Source organism: Ceratotherium simum, chromosome 20 (genome assembly GCF_057802395.1).
Source record: "Ceratotherium simum simum isolate JZ-2026a chromosome 20, ASM5780239v1, whole genome shotgun sequence".
Classification (NCBI taxonomy): Eukaryota; Metazoa; Chordata; class Mammalia; order Perissodactyla; family Rhinocerotidae; genus Ceratotherium; species Ceratotherium simum.
The window spans coordinates 33,640,996-33,658,800 of record NC_141919.1 but is presented as its reverse complement, the minus strand read 5'-3'; the positions used below and the strand labels follow the sequence as shown (position 1 = coordinate 33,658,800).

Genomic DNA, 17,805 nt, shown 5'->3' with positions numbered 1-17,805 from the left:
AACTGCAGTAACAGTTTCGTAGGAAGATGTTTGTATTGATGCTGTGGTACAAGCACCTTCTTTTGGACTGTGGTATTTTGTTCTATATCTTGTAACCTTTGATTATTCTCAGTAAGAACTGTGCTTGTGCAAAGGGGAGTTGAGATGAGTTCTGTTGAAGATTGTGTAGGTTTTGTCCAGATGAGTCAGGAATTAACCAAGAAGGAAGGGGAGAGTTTAAATTTACTCAACTTCACTGAATTAATTTGTAGAGTAATAGAATAGAGAGGAGACCACTGCTAGAGCATCACAATGGGGAACGTTGCCCTTGTGTACTGGGAGATTGTTTTCTTTGTGGTGTAGCCAGGAGTTAGTTGGGATTGTGTGTTTATGCGTGTGTGTGCACAGTGTGATTTCATTACATATATGTAGTTCCGCGTTGCTGCGTGCTCCCAGCCTGGTGTGCCCTTTAGCACTGTGTATTTCTTGGAATCACTGGTTAGGATCCACATGTGCCATCTGACTGCCTCCTTTTAATGAGGGGCTGTTGTTGGGTTTTTACTGAAGTTTCTTCTTACAGACCAGACAAGCTATTCCCTCACATATGGGGATTCAGCTGGCCTGCCTTCAATCTGGTCAAGTCCAGACCATTCCTAGTAGAAGTTCCTTCAAGTTACTGGAGTAGGGACTTTTATTCTTCCTTGGTTTGCAGTTTTCTTGCAGTCTTTTCTCTGTTGTTATATTTTTAGTAGTTTTTCCAAAAAGAAATCAACAAGGTGGAGGTAGGAGGAAAGGGCAGCGAGTTAGACACCTTTGTTCAAGTTGCTGTCTACCTCAGAAGTGTCATACAAGGTTTAAGGAACCCGCAGAGTATAAGATTATCATCTAGATCAGGGATCTCTAGATCTTTTATTGAATATCTCCATCAGTAAAAAAAAAAAATTATTTCTTTCTACCTCCTCCTCTTTCCTAATCTTTATATATTCATATATGATATATACTGTTTTATGTATGTATTATATCTGTTTTATATATTTATATGTAATTAATATGTACATTATGTATGTGTGTGTATATATAAATGAAACAAATGAGATTTTAAAATATGTTTAATTAGAAGTTTTATTATATTTTTTCAGAAGCCTCTGTAGTAAAGGTGCTTCATTTTGGAGACCACTGATCTAGGTCTTATTGTAATTCTCATTCGTTTAGTAAATATTTTGAGTGCCCAATGTGGCTAGCACTGTGCTTAGAAAAGCATGACACTTACACAGCCTTTTAATAGCCATTTCACAATTCAGAAGGAATATCAATGACTTTGAATTTCAACATTAAATTTGTTTCACTTTTCCAAACTGTTTTCATTGTTATTTTATGGATTTTTAAAAATAAGATGTTATAATCTACATTTATTTATTTCAAAAGGTAATTTACAAATAAATATTTGACACGTGAGCCAATGGCTCTGTATTCCCATTTGGGATGAAGATCTACTGTGCAGGCAGCACTGTGTTTTGGTAACACAGAGACCCTGTCCTCTTGGAGCATGTACAGTCATGTCTTGCACAGTGAGTTTCAGTCAGCAACAGATGGCATATATGACGGTGGTCCCATAAGATTAGTACCATGTAGCCTAGGTGTGTAATAGGTTATACCATCTATGTTTGTGTAATTTCAATCTATGATGTTTACACCATGACAAAATCGCTTAATGACACATTTCTCAGAACGTATCCCCATTGTTAAGCGACATATGACTATAGGCATAAACTAAATAATGACAGAAAATGTAAAATTAAACTTCTGATAAATGCTGTGAACGAGAAATGGTAACAGGGGTCTTTGCCTATAGTCAGGGACATCGAGATAGCTTATGTGGAAGTAACTGTTGAACTGAGATATAAAGCGATTATAGGTGTTTCCTAAGTGAACAGATGAGAAAGAGCATGGGCTGGAGTGGGCTGTCCACAGAGTCTTGGCTGAGGGAACAGAACTTGTGGAGACCTCCTGGCTGAAGGGAACACTACAGGTCAGAAGGATAGAAATGAGCCCTCTGGGGCTGGAGGGGTCAGAGTAATAGGCAGGAACATGCAGGAGGAGGTTGGTGATGGGAGGTGGGGACAGGTGACACGAGCCATTCTAAGTCAAGTGGAGAATTCAGAACACTGTCCCAACGGTGTTCTGTGGAAGGCAGGTTTGGGATGATATGGTCATACATGTAGTTGGAAAGATCGCAGAGGCATTTTCAAATATTTTGTCATTCGTGACCTAGAAAAAGGGAAAATCACATATATTTTTTGAAGAGGCAAAGAAATAAAAAGAAAGGTAGTTTTGTCATCTTTCTTTTTTTTCAAAGCCACTATAAATATGCTTTTGGAATATGTTAGCGCTCTGAGTAACCACTTTGATCCCTGTCTTAACATACCTTTATATCCTGCATAGTACTGATTTCCAAACTTGTCTGTATGTAAGGATCACCTGAGGAATAGAAAAGAATATTTTAAAAGGTATATAAGCCTGGGCCCCATCCTAGAACTGTTGGCTCATAATTTCTAGAAGTGAGACCCCATAATCTGTATTAAACAAAACAAACAAGACCCTCCCAAGTGATTCTAGTGCATCTAAGCTAGTGCTGGTCCCCAAACAGGTGTTAGGGTATTATTGCCCATTCCCCATTCTTTTCACACTAACGAGCAGTAAATATGCATTTCGTGAGTTGGTAATACAAATATCTATGTATTTTTCTTATCACAGGTGGATGGCACAAACCTTCAGGGTTTTACCAATCAGCAAGCAGTAGAGGTGTTGCGACACACAGGGCAAACTGTGCACCTGACACTAATGAGGAGAGGAACAAAGCAGGAAGCCGAGCTCACGGCACAGGAGGATGTCACAAAAGACACAACCTTGTCTCCTGTTAATGCCAGCATAAGCAAAGGTAATGCCGGATTAATCTGATATCCATTTAGATTCTTAAGTCATTTAGATTTTTTTCTAATTCTGAAATAATCTATTTAAAGAATGATTTTCACCCTTAACTGTTGATTATGAATGAATAATCAAAGTAAAAAGTGAGTAAAAGATAAGTAAAAAGGAAATTTAATAAAGTTGGGATTAATTGGAAGCAGCAGTGTGTCCATTAACTATGGAATGGGTTTCTGAATAAAGCAGATTTCTTTCTATCCTATTCATTTGATTACCATTTGTCAGTCAGGGGACATGCTGAGACATTTACCTTTCTGTCTCTGCCTTACTTTTGGATGTCATTGTCATGTTTTCTCCTTAGGGGCACCCTGTGCTGCCTGGATTATTTATGTGAGCCCCATGATTTCTGTAAATGCCTAGCTTTTCCTTGAAGGAATTGACTTTAATTCCACATTTAGAAATTCATAAGTTGTTTGTCATTCGTAAGCTGTTTGTACACTAGTATCTCTTACAATTCTGAAATCCCCATGTCGCTCACTGATGTAAGAGTTTGTTGGTAGAAGTCAAGCTGTTGACTTGAAAATGCTGTTTTATTTCTCAAAGTGTCGATCATTCTGGTATTCTTGCCGTGTACACCTTATTGCAGTACTAGGAGACGGGGAAGCAAATCACAAGAGAGATTTATTACTTCTTTGTCCTGTCAACAGGAGAACTTTCCTTTAAGTACATGTGGTTATTGAAAAGTTTACCTACGAAAAACAAATTTTCATCTAGGGGTTCAAATAAATACAGTGGGGTTAGAAAAATTCAAGTGCTTGATTATTTTAAAGACTTAACTACTAAACTGTTCTTATCTTTAAGAAAATTATGAAAAAGATGAAGATTCTTTATCTTTGAGGAGAAACACCAGCATATTACCAATTGAAGAAGAAGGTAAACATCTGAGGCCAGGGTATTATGGTCTTTATTATTTTTTATAGAAATGATGTTTATAAATGTGAGTAAGCCTCTTTGGAAATATTGTAAATTACCAAGAAACATCTTTCAAAAAAGAGATGCTTGTAAATCCTTATTTATAGATGTGATTAATTGCTCTGGTAGATTAAAATAGTTCATTTATAGCTGGCATATTTTCTTGCTGAGTCAGTCCTTTCTTTCTTCTACATTTTTTTAACCAGAGCCCTTTAGGACTTAATCAGTTACATACATGGTTTTATTTCAATCCCCTTGTTTCTGTATAGCCACCATATCTCTATCTTATCAAGCAAGCAATGATAAAATTGTAAAGTATTTTTAAAATAAACACAAGAGAATCTTTAAAGCATGAGCTTTTAGGAATGAAACTCTTCGATTTTGGGAGGCTTTTTCTTCTCAATTTTTCAAAAGTTCTAAATTTTAATATTAGGAAGTTGGTTTGGAAAGGAATTATACAGAGAAATTATTAAACCTTTCTGAAATTTCTTTCACAATAAACCTAGAATCCATCAAGCTGTTTAAAATTTTTTTGACCAGCATTGTTTTAATATATAGTTATGCCAGAATGTTACTGCGGTCTTTTTAGGCTGGGTGCTGTGTGCTTCCCTTACCTGTCAGACAACTTTAGGTACTTTGGTAACTGAAATTCACTGAACGGAGTCCAAGACTGGTCTTCCTTCATGCGAATTCTGCGCTTCACTAAATAATTATTTTGAAGCTTTGTAGTTCTTTAAAAATATCTACTCCTTCATTATGTAAGTTTTTTTTTCTGCTGATGATTTACTTTTATTATTTTAAAGGAATATCTGTGTTTGCGTTGATATCCCGAGAGTGAGATGTATAGGACTGGCAAGTGTTAATCGCATTCTGCCATTTTTACACTAATAGGTGAAGACATTATTTAGGCTAAAGTGATTATCAAGAGTAGCAGGAAAGGATAAAAGTGTTTCAAAGCACGAAACTTGAGATAGTAAGTGGGGATGGGTGTGGGAGATTGTCTTGGAGGCTCAGACCATCTATTTTGCTTTGGTGAATGTGCATATGTGTGTGGGAGGATGGGTGGGAGAGGCTCTAGACTTAGAATCAGGAGTCCCAAATTCTTTTTTAAACAAAATAAGCTAAGAAAAAACTTCTAAATGCTTCTGATGCATCTGCGGTAGTGCTGGTCCTTAAACGGGGGATAAGATATCTTGGCCTCTTCCACAGAAATTTAACTCATTGTGTGTGCCTGGACAAGTCATTTGACTGCTCAGTAAGATCAGAAGACTGGACTTTATGATTTTTTAACTATGCCTGAAATCTAGTCTTGGGGCAGTTGGGAGAGGGGAGAATGGAGGGTTGCGTGACTGTGGGTTGGTTGTATGAATGCAGATTTCAGGCTGCTTTTATCAGCAGCTTACAGATGCCCCACTTTCTCCATTCAGAATCTCAACTTGCTTGAATCACTGCCCACTTGGGTAAACACAACAGAATCAGAGAAAAGGTGGTGTGGGAGGAGGTAGGACTCTGAGCTGACCTCTTTCTAACCTCATCAGATTGAAAGGTTCTCTGTAATCTGTGTTCACCCCTACATAGTTATCCCTCTCTGGACTGAATTTAATTTTGAAGAGAAAACACTTATTTTGGGGGGATAGTTTCAAAATTTTTTCTAAATTATAGTTTATTGTTTCCAGTTTCTCAAGGAGAATTACAAAATTTAATTAAATTATTAAAATACATAGAGAAATAACAGTAACTCATGTATTGGGTGAAGAGTCAGACTTGGTATGGCAGACAGGTTCTGATCACAGTGTTCCTGGTACAGAATGTTAAGATATGGAGATTTTTGTAGCTATGTCAACTATTGTGTTGACTATTAATTGTGTTGACTATTTCAGAGTATCCCTTGCTGTCAGCTGAGACAGAAGAAATAGAAGATGCACAACACCAGGAAGCTGCCCTGCTGACCAAGTGGCAAAGCATTATGGGAATTAATTATGAAATAGTGGTAGGTTAGCTTACCTTCCCCCTAGCTTCCTAACTTGTAACTGTATTTGATCAGGAAGTTCATGACAATAATAAAAATTATCATCATGAAGAGTCCTAGAGAAGTAGCAAATGCCCCGGCCTTTTTTCTGAAGATCTAAAAATTCAGGTTGGAAAAAGTTGGGTAGTAACCAAGGAACTGACATAAATGGGATAGAAGTTTTAGAACTCACAATTCATCAATATTTTAATATTTCTGGCAATAGTATATATTATATAGACACAAGAAAGGGTTTTTCTGATTCTTAAACCTGAGATTTATAGAAAGAATTGGAATAGAATGACAGAATTTACTTAAAGGTAGAACAAAAAATCATCATGACCTATATACAAAATTGTAAAAGGATTTTTTCCCGCTCTTTCTTTATCACTCTTATGTATTTACTTTCCCTAAGAGGTGTCATTCTTCATGCTTTTTTCATATCACTTATGCCATCGTGAATGTTTTATGTTTATGAACAGTTTGCATACCTAGTATAGAATTTAATTTAGGATCTGCTATCCTGAAAAGGAATTTAACAAAGGTGACACAAATGGTCAATCTTGAGATGTATACTTGCAAATCTCAGGGATTTCAAAAGGAAAAATAAAATACTAGGTTAGGTAGAAATTTTCATTTTGCTTATAATATTCTAGTAACTCTAGATTAGAAGAGATAAAAGACAACAGATGTCACATAACAATAATAACTAGCATTTATTAAACACTTTGTGCCAAGCGGTATTCTTAGTGTTTCATTTAATCCTCATGACAATGATCTTTTTCTTTAAATACTCAAAATGGTTAACAGTCAAATAAAAAGTAAGTACAGCTGTTATTACCATTTTTAATTGAGTCAAGGAGAAATATAAGGTGCTGCTTAACTGTGGTTAATTTATCATGGAAAGAAGGGTTGGAGGATTCGTTCTGTGGGGTAGGGCTAACATGGCTGACATGCTTAACTGAGACTGCACTTCGTCAGGTGGTAACTGAATAGTGAAGAGAACCCTTTGACTAGTTGCTTTGTCACAGAGGTCAGACCTGAGATTGTGAACTTTTAACTACCCTTTGTGCACATCGTCTCTTGGTGGCACCCCTAGTCATCTCTCAAGGGCTGAAATGTTCTGTAAGAAAGAAAGAACTAAGCTATTTATTGGCCCTCATCAAATGAAAGTAAGTAAGACATAGATCTGACTTTAAATTGTTTGCGATGTAGTTACACAGCATAAATGTAGTCACAGGAGGAGTGGTGAGGTAGAGAGAAGGATTGGTGGGCATTATCAGTGGGGACCTGGAGGGCTTCTCAGAGGAAGTGATATCTAAATTGGGTTTTAAGAAGTGAGAGGGATTTTGTTTATCCTTAAATTTCAAAGTCAGATGATGAGGCTTCTGCTAATAACCCTGCACATATTATCATCAAGATTGAAAGAGATCTTTTTTAGGTAAACAGTATTTTTCTCAGTCCTTCTATCCCTTAGTAACTGTAAATAAAGGAGATGCAGTAGACCATCTTCAGTACACCTTCTGATTTTAATATATATTTTTTTTGGTGAGAAAGATTCACTCTGAGCTAACATCTGTTGCCAATCTTCCTCTGTTTTTGCTTGAGAAAGATTGTCCCTGAGCTAACATCTGTGCCAATCTTCCTCTATTTTGTATGTGGGTTGCCACCACAACATGGCTTGACAAGTGGTGTAGGTCCGTGCCTGGAATCTGAACCTGCAAACCTGGGCTGCTAAAGTGGTGCACACCAGACTTGACCACTACGCCATGGGGCCAGCCCCTGATTTTAATATTCTAATGATTGGATTCTTTGTGAAAAAGGATGATTTCCTAATATTCTTCATTATTTAGTGTAACAGTAGGAAATAGGAAGTTCATTCTCCTGTTTTAAGCTTTGATTCACTTTTAAAGACCAGCGTTGTCCCTAGATACAGCATAAGGTCAGGAGTGTGGGCTGTAGGTTCAGACCACTTAGGTTCGAAGCTCTTTTCTAGCTGTGTGACTTTGGCTAAGCTAACCTCTCTGAACCTCATTTCCCTAATTTGGGAAACAGGGACAGAAAGTATACCTATTTATGAGAAGCATGTGAGATAATCCATGGACGGGGGTTAGCACAGTTCCTGGTACATAGTAAGTGCTAACTGTTGTCTTTTCTGTACTGTTGTTTGAGTTCAGGCGTGTCATTTTGTGTGAGTTCAGGCGTGGTAGTTTTGACTACCCTCCATCTGTTATCAGCATCCGTAAGCGCTGCAGTGTCTGGGGTGCTTGCACCTGGCTGCTTCCTTTTGGTTAGTGTTGGTTCATGAAACCTGTGGATATCAGTACTCTTTCAAAGGCAAAGCTTTGTAGCTCATAATCTTTTTTTCAAGCTTCTGTGAGAAAGTTGACCTTTTTTTGGGTAAGCATAAAATGTAAAAATGAGAAGGAAAAAACAAATGAAAGAATATTAGAATTGTGATGATTTTTCTCCTTTCAGGTGGCGCATGTGAGCAAGTTCAGTGAGAACAGTGGGTTGGGGATAAGTCTGGAAGCAACAGTGGGACATCATTTTATCCGATCTGTTCTACCAGAAGGTCCTGTTGGACACAGTGGGAAGCTTTTCAGTGGAGATGAGCTATTGGAAGTAAGGAGCTATGCCATTTTCCCCTCCTTAAATAAAATTCTGAAAAGGCTGTGGGAGGCTTCATGTGGTGAATAACTAAGTTCTTATTTTAAATTTCTTCTCCAAAGGGTACTTGAGAGAGAGAGACAAATAAAAATCTACCCAAAGCAAAACTTTCAAATCTGTATGTACATCGATCTTCAGACCTAATTCCATGCTAAGGTTTTTTTTGTTTTTGTTTTTTTTTAGGTCCAGAGAACTATACAAACTTTATTTAAAAATTTTAAGACATTTATTCAATTTTTAGAATAGTAATACATTCACATGTTTCAAAATCACAAAGATATACAGTGAAAAGTCTCTTTCCTGTCCCAATCCACCCAGTTCTCATCATCCGTCATTAGGTAACTACTATTATATTTGGTTCTGTGCAATCTTCCAGATATTTTTAATGAATAAATAAGAAAATTTGAGTATATTTTTTTCCACCACTTTTTATTTTTTTGCTGAGGAAGATTTGCCCTGAGCTAGCATCCGTTGCCAACCTTCCTCTTTTTTTGCTTGAGGAAGATTAACCCTGAGCTAACATCTGTGCCAGTCTTCCTCTATTTTGTATGTGGGTCGGTGCCACAGCATGGCTGACGAGTGGCGTAGGTCCACACCTGGGATCTGAACCTGGGCCGCCAAAGCAGAGCGTGTAAAACTTGAACCACTCTGCTTCGGGGCCAGGCCCTCTCCCACTTTTAAAAACATGCTAACATATGATATGTGCTGTTTTCCATTTTGATTTTTTTCACTTAATAATGATATAAAATGTCAGTTTTTAAAATAACCTCCTCCTCTGGGAATGTTTTTATTAACTCTCTCTTTCCAAATTACTACACTGGCGTGTGAAACATGGATGAAAGCTAGTGATTTTTCCGTGAGTTCTCTAGAAGGTCTAATTCCAGCAAAGCTCTAAACTTGCATGTATAATTGTTTCAGAGAGTACTGCTATAGGTCTCACTATAGTTCTGAGCACAGCAGAACTATGGTAATCACCATAGTCAAGTTTATATTTAATAAAAAATTATTTTCAAAAGAGTATTCATGTTATGAAATGTTCTTTCTTGGACAACTTATCTTTTTGCACAGGTGAATGGCATAACTTTGCTTGGGGAAAATCACCAAGATGTGGTGAATATTTTAAAGGAACTGCCTATAGAAGTGACAATGGTGTGCTGTCGTCGAACTGTGCCATCCACCACCCAGTCTGAATTGGATAGCCTGGACCTATGTGATATTGAACTAACAGACAAGGTATCAGATTTGTGGATAAGAGACTGATCTGAATATATAATGGAAAGGCTAAATGGCAGTTAAAAATTTTTTAAATCCTTTTTTCTTCTGTTTGGTATTTGATTTCTTCACATAGCCCACGTATTAGTATAGAGCTTGGAGTTAGACAGACCTGGGTTTGAATCAGGCTTGGCATTTTCTAGCTCTGTGACCTTGGGCAAGTCACTTTGTCTCTCTGAGTCTCAGTTTTCTCCTCTGCAAAATATAAGTCACGATCCCTGTCTCAGAGTATTGCTCTGTGGGTTAAATAAGGTAATATAATGATAGTAGATATTATTGCACACTACATGCTCATATAATTTATTCACAGTATTCCTATGAAATAGATACTCATTCATTGTGCCTATTTAGTGAAGAGAAAATAGGAGTATGTAAATAGTGAGTATATTATACATATATGGTAAAAGATACTTTGGTATAACCTACCCAGCGCAGTGCCTGGCACACGGTTACTGCTCAGTGAGTGGCTAAAATATGGATGGACACATCATTTCTGTGTGTATAGGTCTTATTTGCACACTTATTACAAATTTGACATGTGAGAAATTCGAGTTCATAATACTGCATGTCAGGTAATACTCTGTGAGATCCAGAAACTCCCGTTTTCCTGTTTGCTTATTCTTTTCCATTCAGATCAAAATGTCAAGAAATAGAGCTCGTCAGCTTTTCTGAGGACTCATAATAGATATCGAAAGTTAAGATTTGGACTTCGCATAATTTGCAGTCTAATCAAGTCTCATTTAAGGTATAATGAGAGATGATGTTAGGATTTGATTTACGTTACACTGAAGACATCAATACAATGGAATAGTTTTGAAAACTTTGAAGAGTAAAGTGCATAGTTTAATATTCACTTGGGTGACTAGAATTGGGTAGAATAAGAAACAATTCCGGATTGTGTAGAACTCAAAGTCTAGCACCAGACAGATCCATACACATTTTTCTGTGGTATAAACAGGATTATTACAATAAAGCAGGTGGACATATTTGCATCCATGATCAGATGCTCAGTAATTGATAAAAAGCATAGGTAGTATACAAACTAAAATTTCATCATCAAAAACATGTCTTTCCTAAATTCGATGTGTTCATACAGATGAACAAAGCTGAATTAACCTGGATTCACTTTAATTTATTTTTAATGAAAGAAGCTAACATTTTGAACCCCTATTTCTGTGCCAAATGCTTTATAAATGTTACCTCATTTAATCCTCAAAAATTCTATGAGATGGGTGACTGTGAAGCCCAGGTTAAGAATATTACTCGAGGCAACACAGATAAGAAATCACAAAAGCAGTCTTCAGACCAGGCCAGTCTGACTTCAAATCTTATCTTGCCCCTGTGCGTGTTAATTTATTAATGAAATAATCACGTGCGCGAGACACAGCCTTTTAGAACCCTTGTTTGCATAGAGTATAGAACTTTAACGTATAGCGATTTCCTCCTGAATTTTTCCTGTTTGTCGTAAGAATTCTTTTTCTTTAATATCAGAATAGCTTGACATTTTTTTTCCTGAATACAGAGGTGATTCAGACACCCATGAAAGAAGTGAAAATCACTCACAATCGTGCTGCTAAGATGTAACCATTGTATATATATTTATAGAAGATCTTTGAACCATGCATTTTAAAAATCTGTTACAAGTTAGGTATTTCTTTCTCTTTAACAACTTCAAATAATTACTATGTTGATTCGTAAAGGTTTCATGGTAAGCTGTTGCTGCTGTTATATGTGAGTATTTTGTTCTGGACAGATGCTGGGCATCTCCCTTTTCCTTGTGGTGTTGGTATGTGTATCTGCTAATCTAGTGCCTCTGAAATAAGAGCTGTCTGGTCTGTTATCCAGCCTCACATAGATCTAGGTGAGTTCATCGGGTCCTCGGAGACAGAGGATCCTGTGCTGACGATGACTGACGTGGGCCAGAATGCAGAGGAGGTACAAGGACCTTTGGCCATGTGGGAGGCTGACATTCAGCACATCGAGCTGGAGAAAGGGAGCAAAGGACTTGGTTTTAGCATTTTAGATTATCAGGTAAATATATCCTGCTTTTAGCAATTTTTTTTAAAAAAATGATATACTAAAGGTATATTGTTGATAGCAGAGAAAAAGCAGATAGTATTTTAGAGTCATCAAAGACATTTTATTGTTTCTAGTAAATCTTTCAAAGTAGTAATTTATATGGATTCACTGATCATAAAGCATTTCTTTTAACATTGAATTTGTTGAGCTCTTTTATATTTCAGCTCTTGGAAATTTGAAGAACATGTGGAATATGTTTTAGGAATATTGTAGAAATACTGTTTTTTTTTGTCATTTGGAGAGTATGTCTAAATTATTTTTATTTCCATGCTCTTAAATTGATGGTTCATATTTTAATGGTAAGATAGAAAGTATTAGATATTGATTTCATTTGTCTGAAGTGAATGATAGAGTTATAATTGGGCATATTATAAATTCCATTATTTCTGTCATTTGACTAAACGACTAAATTTATGAGTAAGCCTAAATTGGTCAAGTGTGGCCTGCATCCTTACCCTGCATTGTGTTCTGTGCTGAGTAACCGAGGAAATGCTGATAGAGCACAGCTGTTGCTTCCTGGTTAATTAATACCTAACCAGAAACCATCTCCAGTGACTCCCGGGAGCTGTGTTCTTTGTAGGGCCTGATTCTGGAGCCTTGTGCTAATATTAAGGTTGCTGTGTATCTAGACACTGCATCACCGAATACTATATGGCCTCTTTCTATATTTCTTCATTTCAGAGACAGGCCCTACCTTCAGTACACTCACATCTACTGATGTTCCATGACAGTAACAACCTATTTAACAAATGCTGCTGTTAGTAATTCATATATCGGACATCTAGCTTCAGATGATAGTTATAAAATGGAACAATTTATCAAAAATTAAAATTATAATATTAAAGTTATCTGTACAATTTAAGAGGTCTACTCAGGAACAGTGGAAAGGGAAGGTGCCGTTTTTTAGGGTGAGCTCTTCCTAAACTCTTTACAATGGAGACAACTTGTACCCAGATAATTCGTTATAAGGGTTGTATGAAAATTTTTTTAAGACATTTGAAACAATTACCCATCCATTCCAATTCAAAGTGGACAACCTGTAAAAACATTTTTCAGTGTAAAAAGGAGCTACCTTCTTTTTCCTTTTCTGTGCTGTCAGGATCCAGTTGATCCAGCGAGCACCGTGATCGTAATTCGTTCTTTGGTGCCTGGTGGCATTGCTGAAAAGGATGGACGACTTCTTCCTGGAGATCGACTCATGTTTGTCAATGAAGTTAACCTGGAAAACAGTAGTCTTGAAGAAGCTGTGCAGGCACTGAAGGGTGCACCATCAGGAACCGTGAGGATAGGAGTTGCCAAGCCTTTACCAGTAAGAATTTGGATTTTTTTTATTTCTTATATTTGCAAACAAAATGGCTCTTAGGCTTACTTTTAGCTTCATATGTTCTCATGATTGAAATGTGATTTTTGGTACTTTTCACCAACAGGGCTGTTGGCTCCATGAGTGTAAAGATTTAATTTTGAGTAGTATTTTTTAAAAGAATAAAGGAAAGAAAGCCAGGAAGTTCAGAAGTAAAGTTATGACATATCGCTTTGTGGTTCACTTTTGACCTTTTTTATTTGATAATAAGATCATGATGAATATAGAATCAAATATTTTCAAAGAAACATGCCTTAAAATATCTATACCAGTATAGTGGGGTATTAGAGAAATTAATAGCATTAACAACTAACAGTGGAATCTTTAATCATAATGGAGTAAAGTGGAACCTCTGTCAGAGTGAGTCCTGCATTCTGTTGACTCCAGCACATCTGTTGTCTAATTACCACAGAGCAAGAAATTGAACTTTCCAAAGTAGGTTCATTGGCTTGTGGCTCTTCTCCAGGGAAGGATAGCCCTCGTGTCATTAATTACTGCAGTATTAAAAACAGCTACTGAATTCATGCTACATGATGTCAATATGTTTATTAGCTATAGCGATTGCAATGTAGCACTTATCACTGAATTGCAATTAAATATTAGAGACATTCTCAATATTTGTGAGTTTTTTCAGTGTATAAATATATTTTTAAGTGAAAGGGCAAATATACCTTCTCTTAAGAAAACACAAACACATAGATATATTTGCATAAATGTCAAGTTAAAGATTTGTTGACTTTGTCAAAGAATTTGTTCAGATAGTAAGCTTTGTTAATATATTTAAAATGTTAATTAAATTTTTCTTGCTCCACTTTTTATTCCACAAAGAATGTTGGTAACCTATGAAAATATATTTATGAAGACAGAAAGGGAGGGAGAGAGGGAAGGAAGGAGAAAGAATATGTTAATCCAGCCTGAAATCAAACCGGGATTGGAGAAATCAGAACAAAAGATCAATACAAAGGAGCATGTAAGAATGAAAATAGGCCATTATGGGACTCTGCATATACAGTTGAGCATACATTTGGTTCTGGTCTTTCTGTTAGACAAAGAAAAATGGCAAACATGAACCAATATATGTTTTTTTTACTACTTTTGAGGAGTTATTCAGAAGCAATGTTTTTTTTTTTCCTAGCTAGTTCCAAAATAAATTTGTTTCATGAGAGTATTTGATATTTAAAATCCAATATGCTTTGCAATATATGATAAATATCTCTTTTACATAAGTGAGGTTTACAATTAAACTCATATATGTGTGAGAAAAGAAAAGAAAAGCTATTCTCTAAAATGCTTGTGCATATTTGCTGGTACAGGGTAATATAGACAAAACAATCTGAATATTTTAGCCTATTTTAGCTGAGATTGGAATACAAATGTTAGCTTTTCTGTCAGTGTGATCAAGGTTACAATATGATAGCTCAGCACTGGAATTTAAGTAGATTGTGTACACGTTTTTTTTTTTAAAGCCATGCTAAATTAAGAGACTTCATTGTAAGGTTCACTAACAGTTCTTGTCAAGTAAATTACATTCTTTTTTTTGTTTTGTTTTTTTTGTGAGGAAGATCAGCCCTGAGCTAACATCCATGGCAATCCTCCTCTTTTTGCTGAGGAAGATTGGCCCTGAGCTAACATCCATGCCCATCCTCCTCAGCTTTATGTGGGACGCCGCCACAGCGTGGCCTGACAAGCAGTGCGGTGTGCGCCCGAGATCCAAACCCAGGCCACGAGGAGTGGAGTGCGTGCACTTAACCGCTATGCCACGGGCCCGGCCCACTAAATTACATTCTTTAAAATAATATTCTAGTAAGGGATGACAGAGAAGTTGATCCTACTTTTTAATGTTTTGTTTTCCTGTGGCTTCTTTTATGTCTTAACACCTAAAAGTTGCCTTATTTCTATATTAAGAGGTCATTGTTTTGCCGAAGTATTTGGCAGATAAAAATGACTAGAAGGGGGGCTGGCCTGGTGGTGTGGTGGTTGAGTTTGTGTGCTCTGCTTCAGCGGCCTGGGGTTTGGTGTTCGAGTCCTGGGCTTCACAGGTTCGAGTCCTGGGCTTCACAGGTTCGAGTCCTGGGCACAGAGCTGTGCACCACTCATCAGGCCGTGTTTGGTGGCGTCCCACGTACAAAGTGGAGGAAGATGGGCACAGATGTTAGCTCAGGGCTAATCTTCCTCACCAAAAAAAAAAAAAAAAAGACCAGAAAATTACTATAATATAAAAAAAATTGTGGATTTTGATAATCTTTTATAAGAAGAATGAAAAAATTAGATGAAAGGGATTCTCATCTAACAGATGATGTTGGTATTAGAATAAATATATTTATTGTGTCTTAAATAAAAATGTTAAATATGAATATCATATTTCATGCTCATCATTTTATGTGAAAGTCATATGTTATCATTTGAAAACTTGCCCGTTTTTTCCGCTTACTTTTCCTCCCCTCTCCATCCCCCCTCCCTGTCCTTTCCTCTTTCCTGGTCTCTGTTTTTCTTGAACTCATCCTCGAACGCCGAGCTTCATTCCCTGCAGCTTTCACCAGAAGAAGGTTATGTTTCTGCTAAGGAGGATTCCTTTCTCTACCCGCCACACTCCTGCGAGGAGGAAGGGCTGGATGACAAAGCCCTCTTCAGGGCTGACTTGGCTCTGGTTAGTGGCCACAACTTATCAAGCTTTCTTTCAGAAATCTTATGTATCTTATTTTTGCCTTTCAAAATATTCTAAAGTCTTACTGTATTCTTTGTTCGTTATGTTTTGGAAAACTAAACATTTTCTGTTAAACTCCAGTGGTTCTCGTAGTTCAAAATGGGAAGAAAAACAATCCATAATATGTGTGAAAACTATTTGTTAGTTTTGTGGGGGAAATTCAGTTAGCAATGCATTGTATCTATATCATACCAAAAGTTGTTGGAGCACTTGATTACTCTAATTTCATAATGGGGTATCTCCGGCATTCTTTAACTATTTTCAGTACTCAATCATGAATCAGTGTTTTGGCTACCCTTTAATGAAGTAACAGGTATATTTTTTCCATTAGCTATTAATAGTGTGAAAATCATATAAATTGGTTTGGTTATTGATGAAGAACACAAAAGCTTCCAGAATAGGCAAAACACATGTTTTCTGTAAATACATATATGTAAACATCACTGATTTACTAGAAAATTTTAAACTAAAATTGTATTTCTGCTTGATCTATATAGAATCATTCATTTGAATAAATGTATTTAGGGACCACCAGGGGCCACTTTGATGAATAAATACATGATTCCTGCTCTTAAGAACCTTCCTGTCTGGTAGAGGGGACAATGCTATGTCAGTAATTAAAGTATATATACCAGACGTACATATACATATGACATTTATGCAATATAACGAATTGTACACTTTATTCCTGGTGCTCCTGCCATTAAAGCCAGGTTCATGACCTAACTTTCTGGGGGTCAAACATTGTCCAGGGTCACTAGAAAGGAATATACCCACTTTTTAAGTACTTGTTTTTAGTGTTTTAGATTAGAGCGAGGTTTAAAACCTGTGAAATCTCTCCATTATGTATTTATAACCAATTGTGCACATCTTGCTTTAAACCAGAGTATGAATTTTTTCTTTGATTTTGATAATTGTAATTTTGAGGGAGACAGTTAATATTTTTAAATTGCCGGCTCCTGAAATAGTCATTTGGAGAGTTTTGGTGTATCTTATAATAAATGAAATAATTTCATATTATAATACTTAGCTTACTAGGTGGCATTTAGCCATGTTCTCCATGGGCATTATGTTAACACTTCAAAACTTGATAGTTTAGAATGCTATGAACTGCATATAGTACTATGGTATAAATGTGTTAAATAATACCCAGCCATAGAAAATTCTTTTTGAAATGCTGCAGAACACAAATATATTATTGTCTCTATCAGTGTCCCAAAAAACTATTTTCCCTGTAGAGTTTACATGGCTTTTTTAATGCTAATCACAAAGAAGATTAATCCCGCTTTTCTGTGAGCTCAGCATCTTATGCTGGTAGGCATCCTGATTCTTCTGCCTAACCAGCTATTTAGTCTTGTATTGGTCACTCAACTTCTCTGGGCCCTAGTGTTTCTATCTCTGCAGTAATTAGAGGAATTGATTATTAATGTCTCTCTTAGGATTCTAAGGCATCAACAATAGATATACAAATTGTTTTGAGATACTCTTTTGTTTAGTGTTACTTAAAACAGATATTTTTCTATTGTAATCCATGACACAAGGCTTAGTTAATAGTAACTGTCTAGACAGCAAATGTTAAGTATTTACTATTTAGATTATTGAACATAATGTACATTTGTAAAGGGTAAACCTCCGCATAGTCACTCACTAGTGAATTTGAACATGTATTTAAAATATATCATTAGAGAAAGGATTACTTTGAAATAGTCCACCTGTATTCTTGTCATGTTTTTGCAAGAATGTGACCTAGGATAATGTTATAATGCTTCTGACTTCTCCTGGCTAAACATGTAAGTTGAAATCACAAAGAAATAGAACGTTATGGGATTTTGCCAT

The 17,805-nt window shown here is 36.4% G+C and overlaps 1 protein-coding gene across 11 annotated transcripts in view; it reads left to right on the top strand.

The window, feature by feature from the left end:
- MPDZ (multiple PDZ domain crumbs cell polarity complex component) overlaps nucleotides 1-17,805 on the top strand; it is a 157,108-nt gene that overhangs the window by 64,733 nt on the left and 74,570 nt on the right. For 6 of the 11 annotated variants that reach the window (XM_087444589.1, XM_087444592.1, XM_087444587.1 and 3 more), the window contains 8 exons: nucleotides 2,734-2,917; nucleotides 3,766-3,837; nucleotides 5,757-5,866; nucleotides 8,363-8,509; nucleotides 9,623-9,787; nucleotides 11,672-11,857; nucleotides 13,005-13,214; nucleotides 15,781-15,912. In XM_087444589.1, the coding sequence (XP_087300715.1) occupies nucleotides 2,734-2,917; nucleotides 3,766-3,837; nucleotides 5,757-5,866; nucleotides 8,363-8,509; nucleotides 9,623-9,787; nucleotides 11,672-11,857; nucleotides 13,005-13,214; nucleotides 15,781-15,912 (1,206 nt within the window). The remainder of the gene's footprint in view (nucleotides 1-2,733; nucleotides 2,918-3,765; nucleotides 3,838-5,756; nucleotides 5,867-8,362; nucleotides 8,510-9,622; nucleotides 9,788-11,671; nucleotides 11,858-13,004; nucleotides 13,215-15,780; nucleotides 15,913-17,805) is intronic. The other 5 variants (XM_087444591.1, XM_087444596.1, XM_087444593.1 and 2 more) reach the window with 2 other exon arrangements.